This window comes from Chelonia mydas, chromosome 9 (genome assembly GCF_015237465.2).
Source record: "Chelonia mydas isolate rCheMyd1 chromosome 9, rCheMyd1.pri.v2, whole genome shotgun sequence".
Classification (NCBI taxonomy): Eukaryota; Metazoa; Chordata; order Testudines; family Cheloniidae; genus Chelonia; species Chelonia mydas.
This window is the reverse complement of record NC_057855.1, coordinates 64148131-64174711: the sequence shown is the minus strand read 5'-3', so window position 1 is coordinate 64174711 and position 26581 is coordinate 64148131. Positions and strand designations below refer to the sequence as shown.

Genomic DNA, 26581 nt, shown 5'->3' with positions numbered 1-26581 from the left:
CCCCACCCCGCGCCTTAGGGAACTAGGCCCTGCCAGTGCCATCTTTCACGTCAAAGGCAGCCAGCTTCATAATCAAGTGGGAGGTGGTTGAAAAGAAGGGTTATTTATTGTGGCAAAGGATGGCTGGATGCAGCCCTCGCTATGGGCTAAAAACAGGTTTCAGAGTAGCATCCCTGTTAGTCTGTATTCTCAAAAAGAAAAGGAATGAATGCATCCGATGAAGTGAGCTGTAGCTCACGAAAGCTTATGCTCAAATAAATTTGTTAGTCTCTAAGGTGCCACAAGTCCTCCTTTTCTTTATGGGCTAAAAAGTCAGCCGTGGTGTGAGTTCAGCTTGGTTTATTTCAACTTTAGCCTGTGGTGAACTCCCCTTCCACCCCCCGGGTCCAGAAAATAACTCAACTTGACTAGCTGTTGTAGAGCAGACCATCACTTAATTATAAAAAGAAAAGGAGTACTTGTGGCACCTTAGAGACTAACCAATTTATTTGAGCATGAGCTTTCGTGAGCTACAGCTCTCACAAAAGCTCATGCTCAAATAAATTGGTTAGTCTCTAAGGTGCCACAAGTACTCCTTTTCTTTTTGCGAATACAGACTAACACGGCTGTTACTCTGAAACCATCACTTAATTATAACAGTTTCCAGTTGGGGCACAGAGACGAGAGGAGGAGGCAGAGAGGCTGCAGAGGAAGCGGTTGGCACCTACAGGTTCCTGGCTCACAGTACTATGCCCTGCTAGTGAGAACACGGTGAGGCAGCTTCCCTAAGCATCACCAGTGGGACAGGGAATTCCAGTGTCTCGTGGGGAGCTGGAGATGAAGAGGCCACCGTTAACTTGAACTAGTCTATGTAGAGCTCTCTCTGTTTCATCTGGTAAGCAAATGGCAGCGAGTCCAGCGCACATCAGCCTACCTCCTTCAGATGAGGGGGAGAGCCCCTCTGGACGAGCTGAAGTTTCCAAGGGACTTTCGTGTTTAAGCCTGTTGTTATAGTTCAGCTGAGAGGTCACAGTGGCATGGATGATTGAGGTGAGATCTGCATTTGAGAGGAGGGGGCACAGTGTCTTTGCTGGCTCTCAGTGAGACTGCTGTTCTGGTGACCAGTGCAATCATGGAGAAGCTAAGAGCAATGAAGGCTCTAGCAATAGCGTTGGACCACAGACCATCCCAGGTGTTGGAGTACCTATAGGCTTTGGTAGGTCCTCTAAATACTTGCCCTTGCTGATCAGCATCAGCTGTATCTTGTCTGGTTTAAACTGCAACCAGCTGGCTTTTCTGTACATCCTAGTTTCTGTCAGGCATTGGGTAAGTCTATCAATGATCATCATGAAAAGGAGACCTAGAAGTGACAATTATCACCAGCATAGGATGACACTGACACCAGCACTTTCCCACAGTCCCAATCAGTAGCTTTATGTAGATGTTGGAAAGGAGAGGTGACAGGTTTGTAACCTGTGGGTCCCCATAGTTGGGAGCCTTCAGAGAGGAGAAGCAGTCACCCATCACTTCCCCTCTGGGATCCTTTGGAAAGCATTGAGTGGAACCACTCTGCATGTACTCTTTCCACCCTGCCAGATCATTCAGCCATGTTAGCAATACCCGATGATTCAAGAGCACTGAAAAAAATCACGCCATGTCATAAAAGACCTGGCTTTTGACCACTGCCCTGAGGAGATCATCAACCACAGCAATTTCCCCTACTTTGTCTATGAGTTTGTTTATACCACACTCATCATGGTGGAATCTGAGCACCATTTCTGGGCTGTGGCCCACTCCTAAACTGAATTGGATAGGCTCTAAGGATCCTGGGGTTTTCAAATATTGTTTCAGTTGGCCTAGGGCAACCTTCTCTGAATTTTCCCAGCAAGGGAGGTCAGAGACTGGATGACGGCCGTTTAGTATACTAGTGTGCTCACAGTTGTTTTCTAGAGCACATCTAAACTGTAGCTTGTTTGAATGTTGCTGGCAGCTTGCTTTCTCTGAGAGGGACATTAATGAGTACTTTCAGTAAAGTACCCATACATTTCCTGCAGCCTTTCACCACATAGGATGAGCACAGGGCCTGATTACATACCACTTGCAGCACCACAACATCTGACTGGGACATTGTTTGAAATGCAGCCAGAGTCTGTGGCACTTCCACTTTGACTCTGTCACCCTCCAAATTCAATCAGCCTACTCTGTGAAGATTGCAGACTACTCACAGCTAGAAACTGTTACCTCCAGAGCCAGCTGGAGGCACTCTGAGCTAGTCAGCAGACTTCTACGTGGAGGAGTTCCATTGGTTAGGATTTGCAGAGGAGAAGAACATCTTACTGATCATGGCTATGAAATAATAGTATAGAAACTACTTATGCTGCAGGTGACTAGATTCATTTCTAGATATCTGCCAGCAGCCCGCTAGTCTCCTCTTCTCTCTCTTAATTTGCAGCAGTGTCATGCCCCTCTGAGAGTAGTTCAGGGGCCATCATATTAATGGTTGTGACTAGTAGACATTTGTAGTGTCCTGTCAGAGCGTCTGCCCTATGCCCTGGATTTATAAGAACCAGATTGATCAGATGTATTCAGCACAGTCTAGTGATCTGAGCACAGGACAGCTGGGAGCTTCTGAATTCCACTGATGCTCATGTCCTCCATGGCTTTGGGCAACTCTCTGAGGTTTGTCCATCTGTATAAATGGGGATAAAAATGATCAAAGTAACCTACCTTGGAAGGGCATGTGGGAAGTGTTTCGAAGCTGCTAAATCTTTAAATGGCTCCAATGAAAAAAGTCTTGGGGCCAGCTTTTCTGCTGGTGTAAACTGGCATCAATTTACACCTGCAAAGAATTTGGCCCCTAGTGTACAAAAGGTAAGCCGCAGCCCAAATGGTTACATGAAATGGGTTAGATCGCCCAACCCAATATCAGACACTCAATGCTTTGGAAGCCTGTGCTCCTTCCACCCTGATCCTTAGCTTTGGGCATGGATTTGAGAAGGGTGCAGCCAGAAGTAAAGTGGCTCCCATGTGGCTTTCCCTCTGTGGAGCCTATGAAGTGTTGCTCTGCTGTACCCTGGATTGCAGAGCCTGCTCATGCTGAGTCATGAAATCTGCAACCTTTAGTATTCCACATCCTAGACTCAGGCTTAGCTACAGTAGCTATTGCTCTATGGGCTGCAGGCCAAGGAGAGAGGCACCATCCTGCCCACATTTGGTCTTCAGTGGGTAGATTAGCTGCTTAGATCTCTGCATAGGGTGACAGCCCTTCAGCCATGATTCAGGGCCTCCTCCCTAGCCTTCTCTCTTTTCTCCCCCTCGTCTCTGGGGGACAGTACAGCTTTAAGGAAACGTCTGGCAGATGCAGACAGCAGAACATCTGGGCAGTGTTAGCTGAGTCTCGGAGGATGCAGGAACAAACCACACACTTTGGGAAAGTTAAAGCACAAGTTTCCTGAACAGGCTGAGAGGAGAGAGAAGGCAAGGAGAGGGAGCAGCAGTGAGGCAGGTAAGATCTGCTTTAACCAGCCATTTGACTTCTATCCACAAGGGAAAGGGACACAGGGAGTGTGGACACAGAAAGCTTTTCAACTAAGCTACACCGCCTATCAGGCTTCCCCTGGAGCTGAGGATAGACAGATGTTCCTGCATGCTGTGTGACAAGCCTCCCTCCAGGCACCTTCCTCCAGCAGAGGCAGGGGAAGGATCCCAGGAGTTGGCTGTAAGACTCTCACTAATATAGCAGGCGGAGACTTAGGGGACACTGAACTGTTACCAGTGACAGGACAGGCTCCTCTATATAGAGAAGGCTCCAGAGGGGCTCAGGTATTATGGTGATGAGCATGGTGGAAAACCCTAGAGCGATATGAGCTAGAGGGAGGACTTGGAACAATAGAAATGTGGGGGTGGGGAGTATACAGATCAGCATCACCAACAGGGAGCGGGAATTTCTATCTTGTTTTGTTTTTCTACTCAAAAGCTGCTTGTCAATCTGCTGCTCAGTCTGCCTGGCTACTTCTCTGTGTTTGTTAGAGGTTCCTCACCCAGCCAACCCCCAGTTTCTGAGTAAAGATCTCCTGGTAACCAATCAGTCTGTCTGTGTGTGTGTCTCTCCCCCATCTCATTCTCTTTCATTGTCTGCCCTCCTTCCCCTCCCTCTGTCCTATACCCCGGTTTTCCCTCCCACATGCATTTCCCTTGCACTTATTCTGTTGCAATAGCACTGACCTGAAGCCACAGTAAATAATGAACACATTTTTTTTCCCCCCATGCCTGTTCCAGTCAAGCCGTCTGTAAATAACATTTGCTCCTCTGTCTTGGCCCTAACACCTGCCCTCACTCACTGGATCTGCCTTCAGGCTTTGCACTGACTGAATCCTACTGAAAAGAAAAGGAGGACTTGTGGTATCTCTAACTCAGACAGCAAACAAACCTGGAGAGTCAGTCACAAAGAAACTCTCCCCACGCTGCCTGGAGCAAGGCCCTTCTCCAGAAAATCCCTTCTTTCGTGCTCTGGACAGATGTGTTACTAATCAGTATATTTAGCTGGCCTCTTCTCTTGAAGGTTTATCCTCCCCCCTCCCATACCCCACATTTTTCTGTCTGTTCATATGGGGCCTGATCCTTTGCCTGGTGCAGTCCTTCACACTAGCACCAAGCGGATGGATGTTAAACACTCACACTCTGTTCCAGTTGCCTTTCCACTCACTGCAATGGTGCAAATGATCACACAAGCTGTAGGGCAATGGTGAATTGGGTCCTTTGATTCCAATAAATAACATCTGCATGTGCTCTAGATTTTGGTGAATTTCAGCTAGAAATGGGCCCAGATTAGAGTCACTTATCAGAACCCTGGGGCCTGGTCTCAAACTACTCACTTTGGAGTTAGCAACAAGTTTTACTCCTTTCTAATTTCAGCATGAGTTTCCTCCACATTAAACAGCCCTTGACTCAGTGGAAAACAGTGTTGCCAATGCTCATGATTTTATCACGAGTCTCATGGTTCTGGGGGCATTTCTGAAAGCTTGGGGGATCCAATGAGAACTTTCCCTTTCATTTTTTTAAAAGGAAGTTTCTAGCCCTCCTGGTTGCAGAGAAAAGCTTGAAAACATGACTCCCTGGAGGCTCACAAACCCCAGAAGGCACAAAAAAGGGCCCAGAATTTATTTTTCAAAATCTCATGATTTTTAAGCGACTCATGTTTGCAAGGGATCTGACTCAGGATTTTTGCATGCTTAGGATGGACAATACTAGGGAAAAATCTGGATCTGACCAGCATGGACTGGAGAGCAAAGCTAGGGGAGAATACAAGAATGTGTGGGTCAATAACACACCAATGGCCAGGGGTTGTTCTGTTTTAAACCCACTTCCCTTTATTCTAGGTACCAATCTACAGTGCTGCCTGCTGGGCTCTCCGGGCTGCAGCCTGCCTGCTAACATCAGAGTGCACTACCAGGCAAGGTGCTAGCTCCTGTGGCCCAGGCCCACCCTACACGCTAGAATGGCACAAGGAGAAGCACCACTCCTGCTGCTTTTCCTCACCAGGCTGGTGTCATCAACATGGTATGAAGGTCAGTGTCTACCCAGCACAGGAGAGTTAGTCAACAGCAGCTGGTGCTACAAGGAAGTGAGGAATCAACAGGGGCGAGCAGGCCTCTCTCAGGGCACAGGAGAAGCTGCTTTTCTTCTTTGTGGTGTCTATGAGTAAATGAGTAGAGCACAGGGAAGCAGGTGCAGTTCATAGCTGGGAACACTAAGGGAGTTTGGTGAAGGGGGAAGGGAGCGTGGTGGGAAGCTCTGAGTTTGCTGGAATAAAGGATTGAGTTCAGCCTGGCAGCCAAATCCCAGGACCCCTTTTCCTCTAGGCACCCTGGGAAAGGTGACCCAGTTTAGAACAGGTTAAAGGCCTACTGATGCAGGCCAGAGGAACCTCAGCAAGGTGCGCTCTCTCTCCTTGTGAGGGTGGCAGGGAGAGTCAACTAAAGCATCACTTAACGTGGACCTGCCCTGAGGGCAGCGGTTTGCTGAGTGCCAGGGAGCAGGTTTGGGTTAGGAGACGAGGGAGGAGCTGGATAACAAAAGACAAACATACCCTGGGAGGTTGACATGATTGCTCAGAGAGGGCCCTGGCATCTCTCTGCAGGAGGTGGGGAAGGGAAGAGACAGACCCAGCGCTGGGGTTAGGAACATATCCAGAGAGGAGTACATAAACTTCTGCCATTCCAGCCACGGTGGCAGGAACTGAACTTTTCCACATGCCCTCAGCTCCTTCAGGAGCCTTTGGCAGGCGATTGTTTGTCTGGAACAGCTGCACAGACCAAAACCCAAGCTTCTTCCCATCCTTGGCTAACCTGCCCACTTACAACCCCTCACCTTGTTTGCTATAGAAACCAAACTCTCTCTCCCAGCATCCCAGCTACAAACCATTGCCAGGTTAGCATGGGAGGGGCTCTCAAGAGGCCCAGACCTCCCCCCCACCCCAACACTGTAAAGGCCTCTGCAGCCCCCTGGAGAACTTTGACCCCCCCAAATGCATTAGACTGGTCTCAGTTCCCACCCCGGCTCATCCTTGCACCGATAGATCCTCCCTGTTTTGTTGTCTCAGCCTCTGCTCTCTGCCTGATTCATACTGAGCCATGATATCACTGAATAAATACAGACTGGGGATTCATCACTCTCTCCTGGAGGGGATGGGTCTGTGGCCTCAGCATCAGGTTTATAATAACAAGACTCCCTGAAACCACACATTCAGATCCCAGCAGGGCTAAGTCAGCCCATCCTTCCTATGAGGTAGATATATTGAGTTCCACGCGCTTTGCTGTGTGTGAGCCTTAAAAACTGAGGTACTGGCTGCATAGGGTGGATGTCAAAGATCTCACAGCACTTTGCAGCATAGTAGGTGGTTTGTCTCAATGTTCTAGCCACTGTCTTCCCCTACGGAGGCTCCCTGCATGCTGGTTGGGTACCCAGAGATGGGTGCATTTCAGTGGCACTACATGTATGAAGTGGGTGAAGGGCTCTGTAGAAATGAGTGAGTCAGAGAAACAGGGCAGTTTAATTGGAGATCAGGAAGGGGTAGGGGGAGTTGTATTATTATGGTTCATAAAGTTTCCCCCAAAATGGAGGCTCTTCAGAGGGGCTGGTGGATGGAGTGCGCTGAGGTGACAACCCCTTTCCTTTCATCCCCCACCCATCAGCACTGCAGCAGGGGAGGGAGAGCAAAAGAGAAGGCAAGTCTCTGGATTGAGTGTGGGTCAGTGGAGGGTATGAGCGGATCTCAGTAAGACTTACCCTGCTCCCCTAGAGCCTGTAGAGCTCCTCTCCTGGAGGCCAAGGCAATGCACTCTCCCTGGTCACTCTGAGCTGGAGTTTCCTTTCCCCGCTCCTTCCTCACAGGATCCTGCATGCCGAACTTGTACATGTGGGATCCTGCTTAGCACAGACATTTGGTTTTGAGGCTAATACAGAAACGATGCATGGGGCACAGGCACTAAAAATAGGAGCAAAATCGAGCACGCTCACATGCAGTCACTGGAGTGGAGAGGGAAAGAGAGAGTCAGGAATGAGAGGAAATCCAGCTGAAAGGTGAGCTCACAGCTCAAGAATGCCACTAGTCAGCCCATTTCATTCACTGGGGCTCAAATGCATCCACTGCTGGCCATGGCTAAGAGGGAAGTTCGGTCTCTGTGTTCATTCAGCTCTGGATGTCTGCATGTGCCCCAGCCTGGCATGGTGGGGGCTCCCTTTGCTGAGTCGCACAGGAGTGGGGGCCCAATCCTGTTCTTCCCATCACTAGCCTTATAACTCCGTGGCAGGGGATGTGAGAGGGAAGCGATGGGAGGGACTTCCTGGAATTTTGTTCATGAAAGGACTGAGTTGTCCCCTGTTCAGCTGTGCTCTGCTCCGACACCCGCTTCCTGTCATTAATGAGCCTGGCACACCAGGCTGTTTAGTCTGCTGAACAGTGCCAGCCGCACAAACCACGTCACTGCCAGCTGAGGGCAGAGCTTTCTGCATAGATGTGCTCCCTCCTCAGCGTTTAGCTGGGGCCCTGTCTGTGGAGGAGCTGGGATAGGGACTGGGACAGAGCGAGAGAATCAAGTGTCAGCGAGAAAGGAGCACAACCCCCAAACTGCTCCAGCAGCCAATCCATGCAGGACTCTAGGCCTGCTGCTGATGCAGCCGTTTACCCATGCACGGTGGATGTAATACATGACCACTGTCATCTGATAGCACCCATGGCTGCGCACCCCTCAGACCTGATTGTCCCTGGCCCTGCACCTCAGGCAGTTGTTCACACCAGTGCAGAGTGGGTGTGAAGTGCTACCAGCTCTGAATGGCAGTATTTTACCTCCCTGGGCTGTGGCAATGCAGGCCTTCCTGCTCCTCCTCGCAGTCTAGTGTCTGCCTCAGCACACCATTCTCAGGTACCAAGGAACCTAAGAGGAGATGGGCATTTCAAGTTGCCAGGGGGATGGAGACAGTAACTTAACAAGGGCTGTGAATGCTGAGCAGGAAGCCAGGGTCCATAGATGTTTCCCCTGAGGGAGGCCCCACACTGGCAGGCATTGCTGTAGGAAGCAGATGTTGCCCAGGGAGCAAGTCTCTTTCCAGGAGTTCCAGAGAGGGATAATTCCCTAGAGCCCAACATCAATGCAGCTCCTATCACCATTTCTCTGCAGACCCCCAGCACCTCATATGCTACTCTGAGGGAGAGTCGGGGTGGGATGCAGAAGCACGACGCTCAGGTTGAGACCCCACCTCACCATTTTCTCCTCCCACTAGGTTCTGGCTACCATGCTACTGAGAGGTACAACAATGAAGTGTATGTGGAAGAGGCTCCCCAAGCTCCTGCCCTGGACTATCGAGGTAACAGTTGCACACTGACTTTCCACCAGGCCAGGGGAAGTCATCCCAAGCTTTCCCCATGGCTCCCCAGATGCCCATAGAAGGGTGCCCCTGACCACCGGGACTGATGCTGGGCTGCCCCTCATCTGGGCCTCATGCTGCCTCAAGACCCTGAAAGTGAGGCACAGTTTGCCCAGCTAGACTAGCCCATCTGAATATTTAGCAGCAACATCTCCCCTCCTTTCTCTGTCTCTCCTTAGTTCCCCAGTGGTGCTATCCATTAAACGTCCACCACGGAGAGGCGACCTGCTACTCCCCCAGGGGAGGGAATTACCGCAGCAGCCTGGGGACGCGCTGCGAACTCTCATGCGATCGAGGCTTCCGGCTAATAGGGCGGAGGTCAGTGCAGTGCTTGCCGAGCCGGCGCTGGTCTGGCACCGCCTACTGCAGACGTAAGTCCTGCATGGGAAGGGGGCGTGCATGAACGTTCCAGTGTGTGTGAGCATGCTGTCCTGATGGTGACTAATGCTGGGCTACACGACAGAGGCAACGGGGAGGGACTGTTTGGTGTCTGTGCTGGGTGCAGCACTTCATGTCCATTAGGACCTGATCTCTGCTCGCTGCCTGCTCTAGTCTCTTGCTTATTTGCTGCCCACCCCGGGGCTCTGGTGTTGCATCAGTTGCAATCGCATTTCATTTTACATCAAAGGAAGAGCCTGCTGAAGCGAGACATGAAGCATCTGCGCAGGGGGCAGGGTGAAGTAGGGCTTTTTAAAATTGCATTGGTCAAAACCAAAGCCTGGAAGCCCTAAAGGAGTCCTGACCTGAGCTGTCCTCAACAGGAAACTGCAGTGACAATGTCGCTGACTCTCATGATTTTATCACAAGTCTCCTGATGTTTGTCTTAAAGCCGCAGCTCCGGGACTCGTGTGACTAGGAGACACTCTCAGCTTTCATTAAAAACATAGGGTCCCAGCCCTCCTGGTTGGGGAGAAAAGCAGCAGAACGTGACCCAGGCACACTCTTAGGGCTCAGGAACCAGTAGCTATTATTCTTTTAAAAGCTCTCATGATTTCTAAGCCAGACTCATTTCTGAATGCTTGGGGTGGCAATACCGCATTGGAGACTGACAGATGGCACCTGCTGGGGCAGCAGCCCCTCTACCAGGCACCCAGAAAGGCTCCAAGCAACACCCTGGACCATACGCTGAGAACCACTGCAGTGCGCAGCTTGTAAAGCGCTTTGGGTTCTGTAGAACAGTGACTTAGTGGCCAGTGCACCCACTACATAGGTCTCTCCTTTGGCACTCCTGCGGTGCTCGGCTTCTTCTTGTGGCTTAGCCTCCCCCAGGTCCTGTTCTGGGTAACAGAGTCAGTGACAATAGTCCAGCGACCTTACAGCAGGCCTTCCGCCCTGACTCTGGGCTCAGTCTTTCCACCCCTTACCTCATGGGCTTTCACCCCACCTTCCTTGGTGGCTGGTAGGGGAACCTAGACCCTTCCTCTACTCTGGGTTCCAGCACAGGGATCCTGAAGCTGGCAGCTAAGCTTTGCTTCCTCAGCATCCTTGTTGCCTCCCTGGAACTTCTTACCTTGGCTTGGGTCTGGGCCCTGTCCTCACACCTTCCTGGGCTCTGGAGAGTTCTTTCTCCCTGGACCCCCAGCTCCCACCTGCCTCTCCCTAGGCTCTCTGTGTCCATGTCTCTTTCCACCAGAAACCTGACCCCAGGTCCTACCTCCTTGGGTCTGTGATGGTTCTCAGGGTGCCCAGGACTGGGAATCACCTTTTTACTCCCCCTGCCTGCATTGGGAGGGAAACGTGCTTGGGCTTAACTAGGTGCCATCTCCCTGTTACCACCAGCCTGTCAGCCATCCAAGCACTCTCCTCCAGGCTATACCAGCCCTTACTTTGCCTGGCAGGCTAACAATAGGTGTACCCCAGTCCTTGAACCCCTTTGAAGCATTCCCTTGTGGTGTCCAGCTCTTCCTCCACCGAACGCTCACAGAAATACCAGGTCTGCTGCCTCAAGGGAACAGTGCACACACTAGCTTGAATGATTCAGCTCAGGATCAGCTACTTGAGCAATACCCCAGCACTAAGATATATTGACAGTGCAAACAATGATAAGTTTACCATCACAGATTCAAGAGCCAAGAGATAGTGAGTGAGAATAGTGGAAACAAAAGGATTACATATAAAACAAAATCTTAACTCGATTTCTAGAGACTAAATTTAACTTAAACTTCTTTAGACAGAAGATTAGTGTGTTATCTCACCCTGAATGTTCTTTGCAGCCTTTCAGCCAACTTGGGTTTGGATCTAGTTTTCACAAATGTCATCATGCTGCCCATTACATCCTAGGTACAGGATCAAGGAGTGTCTTCCTTGCCTTCTCCTTATATCCCCAAAGTTCATTGTCTGTGCTAGAACCAGGATAATCCCAGTGGCTTGTTCTCCCACGTACTACCTCCCTGTTGATTTCACATCCCCCTCCTGCCCCCCCTTGACTTTGTATGTAAATAGCGCTTCCACTGTGGTGGCTGACAGTGTTTAATTCACATGTCTAACAGAAAGGCTGTTTGCCAACTCTGCCTTGATACAGGCTTTGAGAATGTATTTTCAGCCTATATAAGATATTTCACAACAAACTTAATGACCATCATGGCCCTGGCTATCGTTTAAGACCTGACCTGGCAGAAGGTACATACCAGAATCAGGAGATTCCTGTACACCCCCTTGCTAGCTGGGATGGAGGGGTTCCTGGGTCACAGAATCATGGAATATCAGGGTGGGAAGGGACCTCAGGAGGTCATCTAGTCCAACTCCCTGCTCAAAGCAGGACCAATCCCCAATTTTTGCCCCAGATCCCTAAATGGCCCTCTCAAGGATTGAACTCACAAGCCTGGGTTTAGCACAATGCTCAGACCACTGAGCTATCCCTCCCCAGTTTTGTCCAGGATCACTCCAGGAGCTTGCTCCTCTCCTGTGGCTTCCCACTGTCTCTCCTAACCCTCGGCTAGGCTCCCCTCTGCAGAAAGGGCCCCACTACTGTTCTTTCCCTGGTCTCCTGCCTTAAGCTTCTTTCTTTCTTTATTACCCAGCTCCTCTCAGCTGGGCCAGATGCAGCTGGAGCACTAATTGCTCTCTGGCTCCAGTTAACTCTTTCTTTGCCAGTGTGGGGATAGACATGCCATTACAGGCTCTTTCAAGATCACCCTACCTAAGTCCTACAACCATCACTAATGTCTGAGTGCCTGGATGGAAGGCCCTTCATTTCCATGTCCCGCTCTCCCTCCTGCAGCTTTCTCCTGGGGTTTATTACCCCACGTTAACAAAGTTGCATGAGGGCTGGAATGGAAGAAAAACTCAGGAGCCCTATAAGCCAAGCCACCCCAGGGCCCAGAGCAGCTGAGCTCAATGCCACCCTGGCTGGTTCTGTGTCATTCCAAACCCTCCCCAGTCCTGGTGCTGCAGTCCTGAAGCGTGTGCTACCCTGCCAGAGGGATTTCCACACTCCTGTGTCTGCTGAGCGGATCTGCTCGTTCTGTTACAGAGGTCCGATGCCATGTGCTGCCGGCAGTGATGAGCGGCTCCTACCAGTGTTCAGCTGGGGTGCTGCTGGACTCTCACTGTGATTACTCCTGCCTCCCCGGATACCACCTGGAGGGTGACCGCAGCCGGATGTGCATGGAGGATGGGCGGTGGAGCGGCAGCGAGCCAATCTGTGTAGGTAAATCTCACCCTGCTGTCCTTACCGCCAACCTGGCTCATCCTGCACACATGCCCTAGAGACTAGGATTGCCCAGAGTTTCTCCTCAGTGCCTGCTCTGTGAGGATATTACTGCCCTCATGGTTTATCCCTGGTCCCCTCACCCCCGGGGATTACAAACCCCAGCTAATCCTGAATACCTTCCACTGGGGACTGCTGTACCAAGATTACTTCCCATGGTTTACCCTGCTTACATCCCCCCACAGAGGGGCATTGTATTCCCCTTGGTTTAAGGTGATTGCTTGGCTCATGGAAGGAACGACTCATATCCCTATGCTTTGTTCTAGTTCCCTCACACTGGGCATGGCATCTCAGTGGGTTATTCTGGGTCTCTGCCCCAGGGGGCATTGCTGTCTGCATCGCTCACCCTGGCTAGCTTCCCTAGGGAGGGAACTATTGCATGTCTCTGTGCTTTCTCCTAGTTCCTTGCCCCGTGGGTTTTACTGCCTCCTCCCAGGGTTTATTGCTGAACCTCACCCTCCCTGTACTGTGGCCCTACCCCACGTGGTTCCCCTGGAGTTTCTCTCTGCTTTGCTTGGGCAGATATTGAGCCCCCCAAGATCCGATGCCCGGAGACACGAGAGAGGATGGCGGAGCCAGAGAAGCTGACGGCCACTGTGTACTGGGACCCACCCCATGTGAAGGACTCTGCTGATGGCATCATCAAACGGTGAGTGCTGAGAGCTGTAGGACCCCCATCCCAGACAGGGTCCGATGGCTTCGTTGCCCTGAAGTCACTTCGTAGGGATTAAAACAAAGGCCCAGCTGGGAGAAATGCACTTCACACTGAAGCAACTCTGTCTTTTGGGTCCAGAGTGACACTGCGCGGCCCAGAACCTGGGTCTGAGTTTTCAGAGGGGGAGCACGTTATCCGTTATATCGCCTACGACCAGTCCTACAACCGAGCCAGCTGCAAATTCATCGTCCGAGTCCAAGGTAAGGGACAGGTTGCCTGCTGCACCTGGGACCCCAGCTCCCTCACACCTTGGCTGGAGGAGCTGATTCTTCCCCTGTGTGGGCTCAGGAGCTGCGCTCACACCAAGGATGTGTGGGAACAAGTTTTGGTTCCTGCACATTGTCCCCCATGTGATCAGTGTCACCTACAGGTCCTGTGCTTCTGCCATCACCAGAACCCTGCTAAACCCAAGCCACTCCAGGACACCTGGCACTTTCTCCCACTCTCCCTAACCATCTCATGACCTCTGGCCATACCAGGACACAGGGTGCCACCTCCCCAATCCTGCATCCCTGGCTCTCTTGGACCTTGGAGCTATGGGCGCTCGGGTCATTCCTGGCCCGACTCCCCCTAGGGCCTCCAGGCACCTTGGCTAGCCCACTCCACACTCCTCCAGCACTACAGCCAGTGCTAGATCTAGGCGTCCCTTGTCCTTGACGTCTGCTCTCCCTTTCGCAGTGAGACGCTGCCCTGTTCTGAAGCCGCCGCAGCACGGCTACCTCAGCTGCACCTCTGAGGGCAATAACTACGGTGCCACATGCGAGTACTTATGTGACGGGGGCTATGAACGCCAAGGGATCCCCTCGCGCGTCTGCCAGTCCAGCCGCCACTGGTCGGGATCCCAGCCCATTTGTGTGCGTAAGTGTTACGGGGAGAGTCGCTGGCGCGGTTGCATGCATGCAGGCTGAGGCTATAGCCTGGAAACAACTCCTTGTGCTGAACTGGGTCTGTTGTGTCTCCAGTTCCCAGGAGCTCATCAAATCAAAGCCCTGATATTCTTCAGTGAGCATACGGCTTTCCTGGCAGCATCTGCACTGCCTGAGCATCCCCCAGCCAGCCTCCCAGCGAGAGACATCCCCCTCCATCCAGATGTGGAGCCTCCTCCCTTCTATGATGGAAAATCACTTATGGTGGAAACAAGAAATGGCAGTGCCGAGACTTGGGAGCCATTGGCAGACAGGGATGGCATCCCACAATGGTCCTCTTGGGTCTCTGGCCCAGCCGGTCTCACCTACTGCTGAGCATGTGACTCTGAGCCCCACTCTGGGCCTGATTCACAGAGGGGATGAGTCTGTGATTACCTCAGAGCTTGAGCTCAAGCTGTAGCTGCCTGTGCTTTTAGCTCTGGAGGTGTTCAGCCAGGATGGCAGCTGTCACACGTGTCTTCCCCATATGGGCAGTGGCAGGTTGAGCAGCTTGCCTCAGTCCAAGCAAACTCCCCGAGCCTTGTCCCAGCCCACCCCTCGCTTGCTGACAAACCTGGGATGGGATCATCCGAAAGGCCCTCTTCTCTGGTGGTTCTAACGCGCTAGTCAGGAACATGGAGGGGACGCCCCCTAGGCCATTACGCTCTCTGTGCATCACCTCCCCTCAGTGTAGCATGTGCTGCCTTTAGGGGCTGGTTGGATGTTCAGATGAATTAGATAAGAGAAAGGAAGGAGTACAGTGCAGCTGTCTCTAGCATCCCTCACAACTCCTCCATCAGAGCTGGATTTTCCCAGCAGCCCCTCACCTTGAGTTCACTCTTATTTTCTTTCTCTCTTTGTTGATATCACCCAGCCCTGTCCCTGAGATCACTTTGGTACTGGTTGTCAGGGAGCCTGCCTGGTGGCAGAGCTGGGGATGATGCTATTCTTACTGCCCTTGTCTCAGATACACACATGGGCCTGAACCTAACCCCCACCCCAACCCCCTTGCCCTTTGGGGAAGTTGGAATCCAGATCAAGACTTCGCAGCTGACCCCTCTCAGCGCCGTGTGCCAAACCAACCCCTGGCTCTGAACACCACCCGCTTCCAGGGCGGATTGGATCCAGATCTGAGCCTTGTGGTGTAGGCCCATGTCAGGTTGCACTGGAATCCCAACACCTGCGCTGCATAGAGAAAATCCCCCTCTCCTCTTCATAAGTACAATTTAAAAGCCAGGAGACCCATGGCCATGGGCATGGTACAGGAACTGAACCCTGAATCTGCTGCCCTCCTTAGACTGGGCTAGGCAAAGGCTCCCCTGCAGCACCCCCTTCATCTTGTGCATACCATTGTTTATAAAGCCCAAGATTTACCGCTCCTCTCATCCCAGGGCAAATCAGGGGTAGCGTCACAGAAGACACTGGAGTTCCCCAGCATAAGCCCGGGGAATGGGGAAGAGACTCAAAGCTGTCCTGTTTTCAGCCATTCATTAAAACAGTCACAAACACCATCCTTAGGTTATATCCCCTGGTTAGTCCCCATCTCCTGCTGACCACTCCTAGAGCAGTAATGCAACATAGCTGGCTAGGCTGCCACTGTGAAGTCCCCAACCACGTTCAATGCTGAGATGGAGGTCTGGTCTGCTGAGGCACTGGGTCCCTCCTTGATCTGTGTGGTCTGGGGCATTGTCTCTCTCAGGCTGATGAGATACAAGCCATGGGCTTCTGGCCACTTTCAGATGGGTGAGGCGCAGACTCCCTGGTTTATGTGACACTGGGGTGCGGCTCCCCTGGCATATTTGCTGCCCTCTGCTGGAGAAGCTGGTGAAATGGTTCCTGCTGATGGAAAACAGAGAGCCCCAATCCAGGCGAGACATATCAGCTTGCTGGGAGAAGGGGAGAGGCAGCTGACTTCTGGGGTAGGCCACACTAGGATTCTGCAGACAGAGTAGGGGTCAGAAGCCCCCACCAGCCACCTCCCTGTTTGTGCTCACGAGCTCACCTTCCCACCTCAGCCATGCAGATCAACGTGGACGTGAACTCGGCCGCTGGCCTCCTGGATCAGTTCTATGAGAAACGCCGGCTCCTGATCGTCTCTGCTCCCGACCCCTCCACTCGCTACTACAAGATGCAGATCACCATGCTGCAGGTGAGCGCCTCCCCCATGCCTCCTCCAGCCCCGATCCCAGCCAACAGCATCTGACTGGCTCTTCTCCTGTCTGCAGCAAGCCACCTGCGGGCTGGACCTGCGGCATGTCACCATCCTCGAGCTGGTGGGGCAGCCCCCCCATGAGGTGGGCCGCATCCGTGAACACCAGCTCTCGGCTGACATCATCGAGGAGCTCAGGTATCGGGGCAGTGGACAGCCACAATAGTTCACAGCAAGCGGGATCATGACCCCCAGATCAACCTGTGGGTGCGATACACTGCTAGGGGTGGGTGGCTGTCTCCCTCTTGGGGCAGCTCCTAGCAAGCGTAAGAGCCTGCTCCTTAGAGATCCTGTAGCTGCTACTCTAGCTCATGTAGTGGGGAGGCTTGTGCTTTTGGGGCTAAGTGTCCCAGCTGCAGGTCAGCTACGGAGTCACTGGAGACACCTGCTCGCAGGAAAGGCACCCATTCTCCTGAGTGCTGGCTGCTTGAATCCTGTCACAGGGGCAAATGACAAACCCTACTGCCTGTGCAAAGTGAATGCCAGCCCTGCCACCTGCCTGCAGCGGGCACGGAGCCATCCCCACAGAGCAGCAGGGTGGTGTCCATGTTGCTGCCATGCACAAAGCAAGCCAAAATCTACTGGGATGCCTAAATTATCCTGTACAGGCCTGTGGATAAGCCAGAGGGTCCCACAAAATCCAGCAGTCAGTAACCCAGCTCTCAGGGGTTGGAGTGCTGGCAGTGGGGAAGGGGCAGGCTGGGGCCCTGACTTCTGAACCAGCTGGGAGCTGGGCTGTATGCATGTAAATGACGAGGCAGCTTCCATATTAGAGAACAGAGGCGCAATGCTAGTAGCATGAGAGAGTCCTCCATCCCAGAGCTGCTCACTCAACTTGGGAATGGTGTGCACAAGCCCAAGGAGGCAGCCAGTGCAGGAGTGGGTGTGACAGGGTCTGTAAAGGGGAATTCAGCAAGGTGGGCCCAGCTGCTGCCAGTCTCTGTGGGCATAGCAGGCTCTCAACTACCCACTCATTGCTTCCACAGGCAATTCCTGCATGTCACCCGCTCCACTTTTAACATGGTGCTGATTGACAAGCAGGGCGTGGACCGTGAGCGCTACATCGAACCCGTCACCCCTGAGGAACTCTTCACCTTCATTGACACCTACTTGCTGAGCAGCCAGGAGGTCACCCAGCGAGCACAAAGCAGGGACATGTGCGAATGAGCGACTGCTGCACGGGTGGGGGCAGATCCCTGCAGCCCAGGAGCCAATGCTCCCACCCCTTTACATTCAGAACTCCACAGCCTCAGAGGACAGAGAATTCCCTTTCCGCATCGTCTTGGGCCAGCTGCGAGAGAGGAAACACTGTCAAAGGTCACAGACTTTCCGGTGGAGCCAGCTGGGCCAAGCCGATGTCACACCAGCCTTTCACTGCACCAGGCCAGCAGCAAGGTTAGGAGAAAAGAGGAGTTTGGGGGCATTATCTTTTTCCCCACCTTCCCCCCACCCTCAGCCTCTGCCCAGGCCCAAACAGTCACTAACAGACCAGCAGGGGGTGGCTGCAGGTCAGGAAGGATGGAGCACAAGCCCAGCAGTGTCTGAGCTTAGGTCACCCGCCTTGTTATTTCATTCCCCTCTCTTGTAAGAAACAAGCATCTTCTAACAGCAGTAGGGTTCTCAACCATGCAGTATGCCCCGCACTCCCCCAGGCCAGGTTTGCCAGGCAGCACTAGCACAGCATGCCCTGCCCGTTCTGCACTAGCCCACTGGCAGAGGACTCATGCCTCTAGCAATAGCACTCTTCCCCCGCACACCATACAGATCGTGCCAAACACATCAAGCACGTTTGCATAGCCACCGGAGGTGGAGCTGTGATGCTCTGGCAAAGGATGACAGGAGCTGCCCAGAGCAGTCTATGAATCCCTGCTGCATTAGGCTTGTTCCCAAGAGCTGGACGAGGGCTAGGCCGGCTGCAGCCCACCACCACAAAGCGCCTGACACAATTCTCCGGGGGAAGATGGCTTCTCTGAATGCCAGAGCAGGAACAGAAGATGTTTGAACGACACACTCAACTATAAAGGCTGGGCTTTGTTTAGACCCAAGCAGGCATGAGGTAAGAGTCGCAGAGTACAAAGCAAGCCACCCGGGGAGCAGGCCCAGTGCAACTACACAGGGTTCTAGGCAACCTGTCTCAGATAGGGCCTGAAGCTGGTGAAGGCCACTCCTTGTAACTTTCCTCAGACAACAGGATCTGGCCACCCAGGAAGTTTCTTTCCTATTTTAAAAACAAGGTGGGGAAGTGCTTGGTTCATTAAGAGCAAAACCACCCCAGCAGCCCAGAGCCCCCAGCTTCCCTGCACACTAGGGCCTGGCCAACAGTCTTAGGGCCACAAGCTTATTCTCCTGCCTCAGTACAGGAATCCACTAACCCTTACCTACTGGAGAAAGGCCACTAGTATAGGGGACAGGTTTGTAACCATAGTGTCTCTTGCCCCTATCCATCATTCCCCTTCTCCAAGGAACATGGGGATGGGTAGTGAGGTAAAACAAGGACAACACACAGGGCAGAGTGCAGGTAGCAGTGAAGGGTTGACGGAGCCTGCCCCTACTGTGCCGCTCAGCCAGTGGCGGAGATGGGCCCCTTAGCTCAGCAAACATCTAACTGCAAGTTTCAAAGTCTACCTCTTCCTTGGAGCAGCCCCTCGGGGACACACAGCTCCAGGCCATGCTGCCACAAAGCAGTGCTAAGACATAGCCTGACCACAAGCGGAGAAGACAACCACCTGCAGTGGAAGGCAGCCAGCCGGGGCAGACGAGATTCTATTCTCATCACAGTTAGGGACAGCAGCTTTTCCCTTGTCTCTATATGCAGCTCCCTGCCCTTCAGACCAAGCTCCAGGAACTCCCTCCCAGAAACAGGGATAAGTCAGTCGTCCCCCCCCCCGTCCCAACAGCCCCTGTGAATGACTACAGTCCTGACACCAACAGCAACAGCAAGAAAACCTTTATTAAAACAGATAGTCCTTTGTGGTGAGCCTTGACACAGTAACCAAGCAGGAATCACAGTGCATCTGCCAGTACAAAGACTGCCCTCCCAGACAGTTGTTTGATGTGGATTTTAACTCATGCCGTAGAATTTGCTTTTCCTTTCCTCCAAGAGGGGCTGTTGCCCTCTTGTTGGCCACCGTTTTGACCCCCACAACATTCTGTATTTTAAATGAATAAATCTGTGTAAGAGAGCTGGAGCAGGAGTGCTGGGAAGTTGGGAGGGCTTGGCGGGTGGGAGGGGAAGCAGCAACAGTAAGGACTGCTATCTCCACCACAAATTCTGAACAACCCCCAGCATAAGGGGAAAACAGACCACCGCCCCACCAGAGAAGTCCTGCAGCTCTGGCATGACTGATACCCAGCTAGCCTGCTCGTAAGAGGAGACAGCATGTGGATGTTTGTTTCAAAGCCACTTCCCCCAGCTGAGATCGGCACAGAGCTCTCCTAGCTGCTTTCCCTTCTGCCAGTGAAAAACACCCTACCCTAATCAGGGCACAGTACTCTAACAGGCATGGGCTTGTTTCTTCCTTCCCCCACCAGCCCATGTCTCAACAGCACTGGGTATTCTCACATTCTACATACCAAATATTGATTGCTTATGCCCATGCAGCTCTAGTTTGTAGTGTCTGATTCTATCTGCACCATCCCAGGAGGACAGAGGGAAGGGGAGACAACAGTGGAAGCTGTAGGTAGGGCAATCAAACAAACTACATGGGAGAGGGAGAGGTGAAAACGCTAAGAAAAACAAGTTTTAAAAGCACTTAGCCCCTACAAGGGGGGAGACCCTACGGAATTCAATTCCAGCCAAGTTAAGAGAAAAAAACCCTTTACATAAAATAAGCTGCTGCCAAGAACAGGCTGTTAGGCTGAGCCTGCTGAAGACACAATTAGCTTTATTACTACACAGGCGAAAGCCAGAGCCTGCTCCCACTCCATTAGATCCTACATGCGGCCCTTGCTGGTGCCGTGGTTTCAGTTCGGTTGCCTCCGCCTGGTGCTGCCTTGCTAAAGCTGGTTTCAGGCCCAGCGCCCAGGCTATGGCTATGGCTATGCTCTTGGCTTGGCCATGGTGGAGCGGAGCTGTAGTGTTCCTTCTGCCCAGGAGCCCGGGAACTGACGCATCTTCTGCCACAGGCTCACCTCCTCTCCTGTGGAGTCCATCCAGTCAACCACCTGGTCCTTACTCATACCTGAGGGAAGCGGGGCAACAGAGGTGAGTTTCTGCAGTGCACAGCCCTGTTCCCAAGCCCTGGGCACACAAGAGCAGCTTCCAGCCACACAGAAGGGTGCTGGGAAATGGAGCAGCGGTAGGTAATCATGGGGACTGCTGGATGTGACGGGGAGCATGGTGCCCAAGGGATTTCATCCTTCCTATTAGGCATCCAGCTTCACTGGATGGGGAATAGGGTACTCCAGGGCAAAGCTGGGATGGGGCGGGGAGAGAACTTGGGTGACCCAGCCCACCCATTACACTCTGCTACACCCCCCAGGAGAGCAGGGGCAGCCCCACCCAACAACTGAGACCAGGGAGCACCTCACCATTCCCAATTCCCAGCCTGACTCCTCCCAGGAAGTCATTGCTGGACAATGGCTCACGGTCCCAGACAGTCAGCTCCAGACAGATGTGCTGCAGGTCCTCTGGGCTGATGCCATTGTAGACAAAGGTGTGATTGTAGTGAGGATTCAGGGTCTTCTTCATCACAGGAGTCTTCCTCTTGGTGGCCTTGTTTCGGAGCGGCAGCAGGTAGCTGTGGGAGAGGCCCTCGTTAGCAACTCCCCCTCACAGTGCCCCCCTCCGACCTGAGCAGAGGAGAGACTGTGATGGCTCAAGAGACTGGGAATAGGCTGGGGATCTCAGACAGTGGGCCCACCAAGGCAGGGATCAGCTCTTCTCTAGAGCTGTAGAGGACCCAAACAACTGGTCCCAATTGGGGTTGGGGTCCCAGACTACAGTAAATACACCCAGTGCCAAAGGGTCAGCTTTGGATTTGTCCAAGTAATTTGCATCCAGTAGTCGTTCAGTGACCCTAGGGAAGAGGCTGTGTGATTTCAGTACAGCTCCAACACACGGGAGTCAGTTCTGGAGCGTGAACATAAGAACAGCCATAATGGATCAGACCAATGGTCCATGTAGTACCATATCCTGTCTTCCAACAGCAGCCAATGTCAGGTCCCCCGGAGGGAATGAACAGAACAGGGCAATCATCAAGTGATCCATCCACTGGGGTCCAGTCCCAGCATCTAGCAGTCAGAGACCTAACCATCTTGGCTACGAGCCATTGATGGACCTCTCTTCTATGAATTTATCTAATTCTCTGTTTGAATCCAGTTATACTTTTGGCCTTCACATCTCCTGGCAACAAGTTCCACAGATTAACTTCGTTGGGTGAAGAAGTGCTTCCTCATGTTTTAAACCTGCTATCTATTAATTTAATTGGGTGACCCTGGGTTCTCGTGTTATGAAAAAGGGTAAACAACACTTCCTTATTCACTTTCTCCACATCATTCATGATTTCATAGACCTCGATCATATCCCCGCCCCTTAGTCACCTCTTTTCCAAACTGAACAGTCTGTCTTTTTACTCTTCCCTCACATGGAAGCTGTTCCATACCCCAATCATTTTTGTTGCCCATCTCTGTACCTTTTCCATTTCTAATGTATCTTTTTAGAGATGGGCTGACAAGAACTGCATGCAGTACTTCAGGTAGGAGCATTATATTTGGTCTTACCTATCCCTTTCCTATTGTTCCTAATATTGTTAGCTTTTTTTTTTTTTTGGACTGCCACTGCACATTGAGCCAATGTTTTCAGAGAACTATCCAGAATGACTCCAACCTCGCTTTCTTGAGTGGTACCAGCTAATTTCAAGATCATCATTTTGTATGTATCGTTGGGATGTTTTCTGACATACATTACTTTGTCTTTATCAACAGTGAATTTCACCTACCTTTTTCTTACCCATTCACCCAGTTTTGCGAGATCTCTTTGTAACTCTTCACAGTCTGCTTTGGACTAAACTAACTTGAATAATTTTGTATGGTTTGCAAACTTTGCCATCTCACTGTTTACCCCTTTTTCCAGCACTGGCCCAAGGACAGATCCCTGGAGGACCCAGCTATTTACCTCTCTCCATTCTGAAAACTGACCATTTATTCCTATTCTTTGTTTCCTGTATTTTAACCAGTTACTAGTCCATGAGAGGACCTTCCCTCTTATCCCATGATAGCTTACTTTGCTTAAGAGCCTTTGGTGAGGCTTGTCAAAGGCTTTCTGAAAGTCCAAGTACACTGGGTCCACTCGATCACCCTTGTACAGATGCTTGTTGACCCCCCCCTCAAAGAATGCTAATAGAGTGGCACAAATCTATTGCCAATAGATTTTACAGTGTTGACTCTTTCCCAACAAATCATGTTCATCTATGTATCTAATAAGTCTGTTCTTTACTATGTTTTCAACCGATTTGCCTGATACTGAAGTGCGGCTTACCGGTCTGTAATTGCTAGGATGACTTCCAGTGGTGCTAGAGCTAGGGGTGCTGCTGCACCCTCTACCTGATTTCCATCAGCCCCCCCCACTATAAAAATTGTTCCAGCACCCCTAATCAACTCTGGAGCCTTTTTTAAAAACTGGTGTCACATAAGCTATCCTCCAGTCATCTAGTACAGAACTGATTTAAGTGATTGGTTACATACCACACTTTTAGTAGTTCTGCAATTTCATATTTGAGTTCCTTCAGAACTCTTGGGTGAATACCATCTGGTCGTGGTGACTTATTGCTGTTTAACATATCAATTTGTTCCAAAACCTCTTCTATTAACCCCTTGATGTGGGACAGTTCCTCAGATTTGTCACCTAAAAAGAATGGTCAGGTGTGGGAATATCCCTCATGTCCTCTACAGTGAAGATCAATGGAACGAATTCATTTTGCTTCCCCGCAATGACCTTGTCTTCCTTGAGTGTCCAGTGGCCCCACTGATTGTGTGGCAGGCTTCCTGCTTCTCATGAACTTATTTTTTGAGACTCTTCAAATTCTTTAGTGGCCTGACTAATTATACTTTTACACTTATTTTCCTCAGTAGGATTGGACTTCCAATTTTTAAAGGATGCCTTTGCCTCTGTCAGCTTCTTTTTTTGGTACTTTTACTATTTTTTAGTTTGCGGTATACATTTAATTAGAGCCTCTATTTTGGTGTTTTTAAAAGTTTCCATGCAGGTATTTCACTCTTGACTGTTGCTTTTAATTGCTGTTTAACTAGCTTCCTCATTTCTGTGTAGTTCCCCTTTCTTAAATTAAATGCTAATGTGATGGGCTTTATGGTATTTCCCCCCACCACACACACGGATGTTAAATTTATATTGTTCCACTATATTCACCTCTTGGACCAGATCCTGTGCTCCACTGAGGACTAAATCAAGAATTGCCTCTCCCCTTGTGAGTTCCAGAACTAGCTGCTCCAAGAAGCAGTCATTAATGGTGGCTAGACACTTTATCACTGCATCCCCTCCTCAGGTGACATGTTCCCAATCAATAGGGGGATAGCTGAAATCCCCCATTATTATTAAGCTATTTATTTTTAGTCTCTAATCTCCCTAAGCATTTCACATTCTGGTCAAGGGGTCGGTAGTATATTCCTACTATTATATTCTTATTCAAGCATGGAATTTCTATCCCTAGACATTCTATGATACAGTTTGACTCACTTCAGAATTTTACTATGCAGCAGAACCCCATTTATTCAACCCTCCATTATCTGCCTCTGTCTTAAATGAACCACCAACACACAGATCCAAAAGCAGGTGATCTCTTCTGTGGCTGCTAGATGGTGCTGCAGCCTTGCACTTTCCTATTCTCTGCATTATCCAAATTTTCGATCATCCGATCTGGCCTCAGTCCCAATCAGATCAGATCAACAGGATTCTGCTGTATTTGACTCTACGCTTTCTTTTGCGCATTGTGCCACTCCCCCACCAGCACAACATTCTGTCATTTCTATATATTTTGTACCCTGGTATTAGAGTCCCAGTGATTGTCATCATTCCACCAAGATTGTGATATTATATCGATAGCTTCATTTAAATACCAGGTGCGCACCAGTTCACCCATCTTAGCACTGAGACTTCTAGCACTTATAGAATTTGTCAGTTTTTAGTTGTCTGCCTGCACGTGATGTAACTGAATGGGACTGTTTCTCTTCAGTTCCTGCCTGCACTTCATCAACTTCCACCCTCTCCTCTTTACTACATATGGAGAATCCCCATTAATAGCTCCTCCCTCCCCCTTGAGAAGTCTGTGTGGTTATATTGGCTTGTGACTTCCATCCAAGCCCATGAGCTGGAACTCGCCGCTGCCTCTTCTAGAGGACCCCTCTGTGTCCAGGCACTGGGAGGAAGCTTGTGGACCATGCTGTGCTTCTCTTGGCGACAAACCAGATTTCAGCTGAGTTGTGGATGCTCAGCACTTCTGAAGCACGTAGGGCTGAGCTGCTCCAGACCCCTCCCATCAGCATTTAAGATCTTTCACCACAACAGGAGCACAAGCTCATCAGCATAAACACACCACCCCCAACGCCCATCCCAACAACAGGCAGCTGGGAGAGGGTTGGGGACAGAGAGGCACATTCATTCCCAGGCCCCTGGGTCACTCCACTGCAAAGCATTATCCAGGGCCATTGTAGTGGGGAGGGCTGTTCTGTAGGTGCCATCCATCTCCCCTGAAACTGGCATGTTCGACACACTCACCCCTTGACAAAGCTGTCAGAGGTCCCTCCAGATTTGGCAGCTATGAGGTTCTTGGCCTCTTTGATCCAGACCTGGAGTTCACCTCCTTCCTCCCGTTTGCCTGGAAGAGACAAAGTCTGAATCATACACGTTTTCAGCCACAGCTTTTCTCCAATCATGGGATGCGACCCCTCTTTGCACCCCTCCACTGGCATCAAACATAAGCCACTTGTCTTCGCTTGCAAGGCTTCAGCGTTAAGCTTTCATTTGCTATCGAGCCATCAATCCTCACCTGCGGCTGGACCATGTGCCAGCTTCCATCGCCCACTTGTTAAATCTGCAGACAAGCCCTTAAGTGCATTCTCCCATGCTGCCCCTCCTGCTTGGGAGGTGCTCTCTAAACATCTGCAAAGCTACTTCATTGTCCTCCTTCAAAACCTATCTTAAAACTTTCCTTTGCTGTGATGCCTACAGAAAACCTGACACTGTTTAGGCTACTAGTGTGCAAGGACCACTGGCTATTATGTGGACTCCTTGTACTCCAGCTATCTGTATCCATCTATTGTCCCTCGTCTTATACTTACATTGTCAATTCCTTGGGGCAGGGAGGGTTTGTGTTGTGTGTTTGTACAGCACCTAGCACAATGCAGGCCTGGTCCACAACTGGGGCTTCTAGGCACCAAGGTAATACAAATAAAAAGAACTGGTGGCTCACTGAGTCTCAGAGAGGCTGGCCCACAGACATCCTCATCTTTAGAGGTATAGGTCCCAGCATGCTGTGTTCTATTTGCCCTATCATGCTGTGTTCTGAATTGCCTGGCCCGATCCATGCTGGGTCCTGGATCTTGAGAGAACTGTCCCACAACACAAGACAAGGGCAGCTGATCTGCTCCAGAAGCAAACTGGATGCGGATTCCCAATGCAGCTCTCTGCTTGGCAGAGTTCCAGGAACACTGCTCTAGCTTGCCTCAAAGCTTTACTGCAATAGAAGCCCATTCCCACTCAAGCTGAATCTGCAGAGAAGAAAAGAGCAGCTAGCAGCACTGTTGAAATAACCATGGATCAGAGCCACATTTCAGAGCTGAAGGTTAAAATATTACAGCTGCTTGGTCCATTAATGGATTAGCTTCCTCCCGAAAACATGACAAGCGGTTCCTGTTCCCGGATGAGCTCTGGATGTTTGGAGACTGGGATTACATACTGGGCGCCAGTGTGGGTTAGCATCTGCGTCGGTTTTCACATATTACCTTATGAGCTGAGGTTCTGCAGCAGCTCAGACACTCACCCTTTTTCCCATTACCCGCCCCTGGGTGTTTGGAAGATGGGATGTACTTCATGGAAACCACCAACTCTCCTCTGTACTGCTGGGAGCCCGCAGAGTCAGCATCAGCCTGAAATTGGGTATCAGATTTTTAAGGCCACACTTACC

The 26581-nt window shown here is 51.1% G+C and overlaps 2 protein-coding genes and 1 long non-coding RNA gene across 13 annotated transcripts in view; 1 reads left to right on the top strand and 2 right to left on the bottom strand.

Annotated features, from left to right (window-relative positions):
* Nucleotides 1-87: 87 nt before the first annotated feature.
* LOC122461634 lies at nucleotides 88-7881 on the bottom strand. Its single transcript, XR_006283668.1, has 2 exons — nucleotides 7267-7881; nucleotides 88-2668 (listed from the first exon to the last, which is right to left on the bottom strand). It is a non-coding gene; the product is annotated as an uncharacterized LOC122461634 (long non-coding RNA).
* Nucleotides 2278-19894, top strand: SRPX2 (sushi repeat containing protein X-linked 2). The gene is made up of 12 exons (XM_007063913.4): nucleotides 2278-2362; nucleotides 3312-3484; nucleotides 5358-5546; nucleotides 8761-8844; nucleotides 9084-9275; nucleotides 12377-12553; nucleotides 13136-13262; nucleotides 13407-13528; nucleotides 14007-14186; nucleotides 16249-16382; nucleotides 16459-16580; nucleotides 17429-19894. The coding sequence occupies exons 3-12, from the start codon at nucleotides 5477-5479 to the stop codon at nucleotides 17607-17609; spliced, it is 1389 nt and encodes a 462-aa protein (XP_007063975.1). The 5' UTR covers nucleotides 2278-2362; nucleotides 3312-3484; nucleotides 5358-5476; the 3' UTR covers nucleotides 17610-19894.
* SYTL4 (synaptotagmin like 4) overlaps nucleotides 19375-26581 on the bottom strand; it is a 36458-nt gene continuing 29251 nt past the window's right edge. For all 11 annotated transcript variants that reach the window (XM_043522240.1, XM_043522237.1, XM_043522236.1 and 8 more), the window contains 4 exons: nucleotides 26438-26543; nucleotides 25174-25273; nucleotides 20973-21181; nucleotides 19375-20623 (listed from right to left, as the gene is read on the bottom strand). In XM_043522240.1, the coding sequence (XP_043378175.1) occupies nucleotides 20481-20623; nucleotides 20973-21181; nucleotides 25174-25273; nucleotides 26438-26543 (558 nt within the window). In that variant the 3' untranslated portion in view covers nucleotides 19375-20480. The remainder of the gene's footprint in view (nucleotides 20624-20972; nucleotides 21182-25173; nucleotides 25274-26437; nucleotides 26544-26581) is intronic.

What these genes read in the sequence shown, in the direction of transcription:
- SRPX2 (XM_007063913.4), top strand. Translation starts at nt 5,477, where the DNA reads ATGGCACAAGGAGAAGCACCACTCCTGCTGCTTTTCCTCACCAGGCTG. An exon ending in ATTCATCGTCCGAGTCCAAG is followed by an intron (nt 13,529 to 14,006) that starts GTAAGGGACAGG and finishes TCCCTTTCGCAG; the next exon opens with TGAGACGCTGCCCTGTTCTG. An exon ending in ATCCCAGCCCATTTGTGTGC is followed by an intron (nt 14,187 to 16,248) that starts GTAAGTGTTACG and finishes TTCCCACCTCAG; the next exon opens with CCATGCAGATCAACGTGGAC.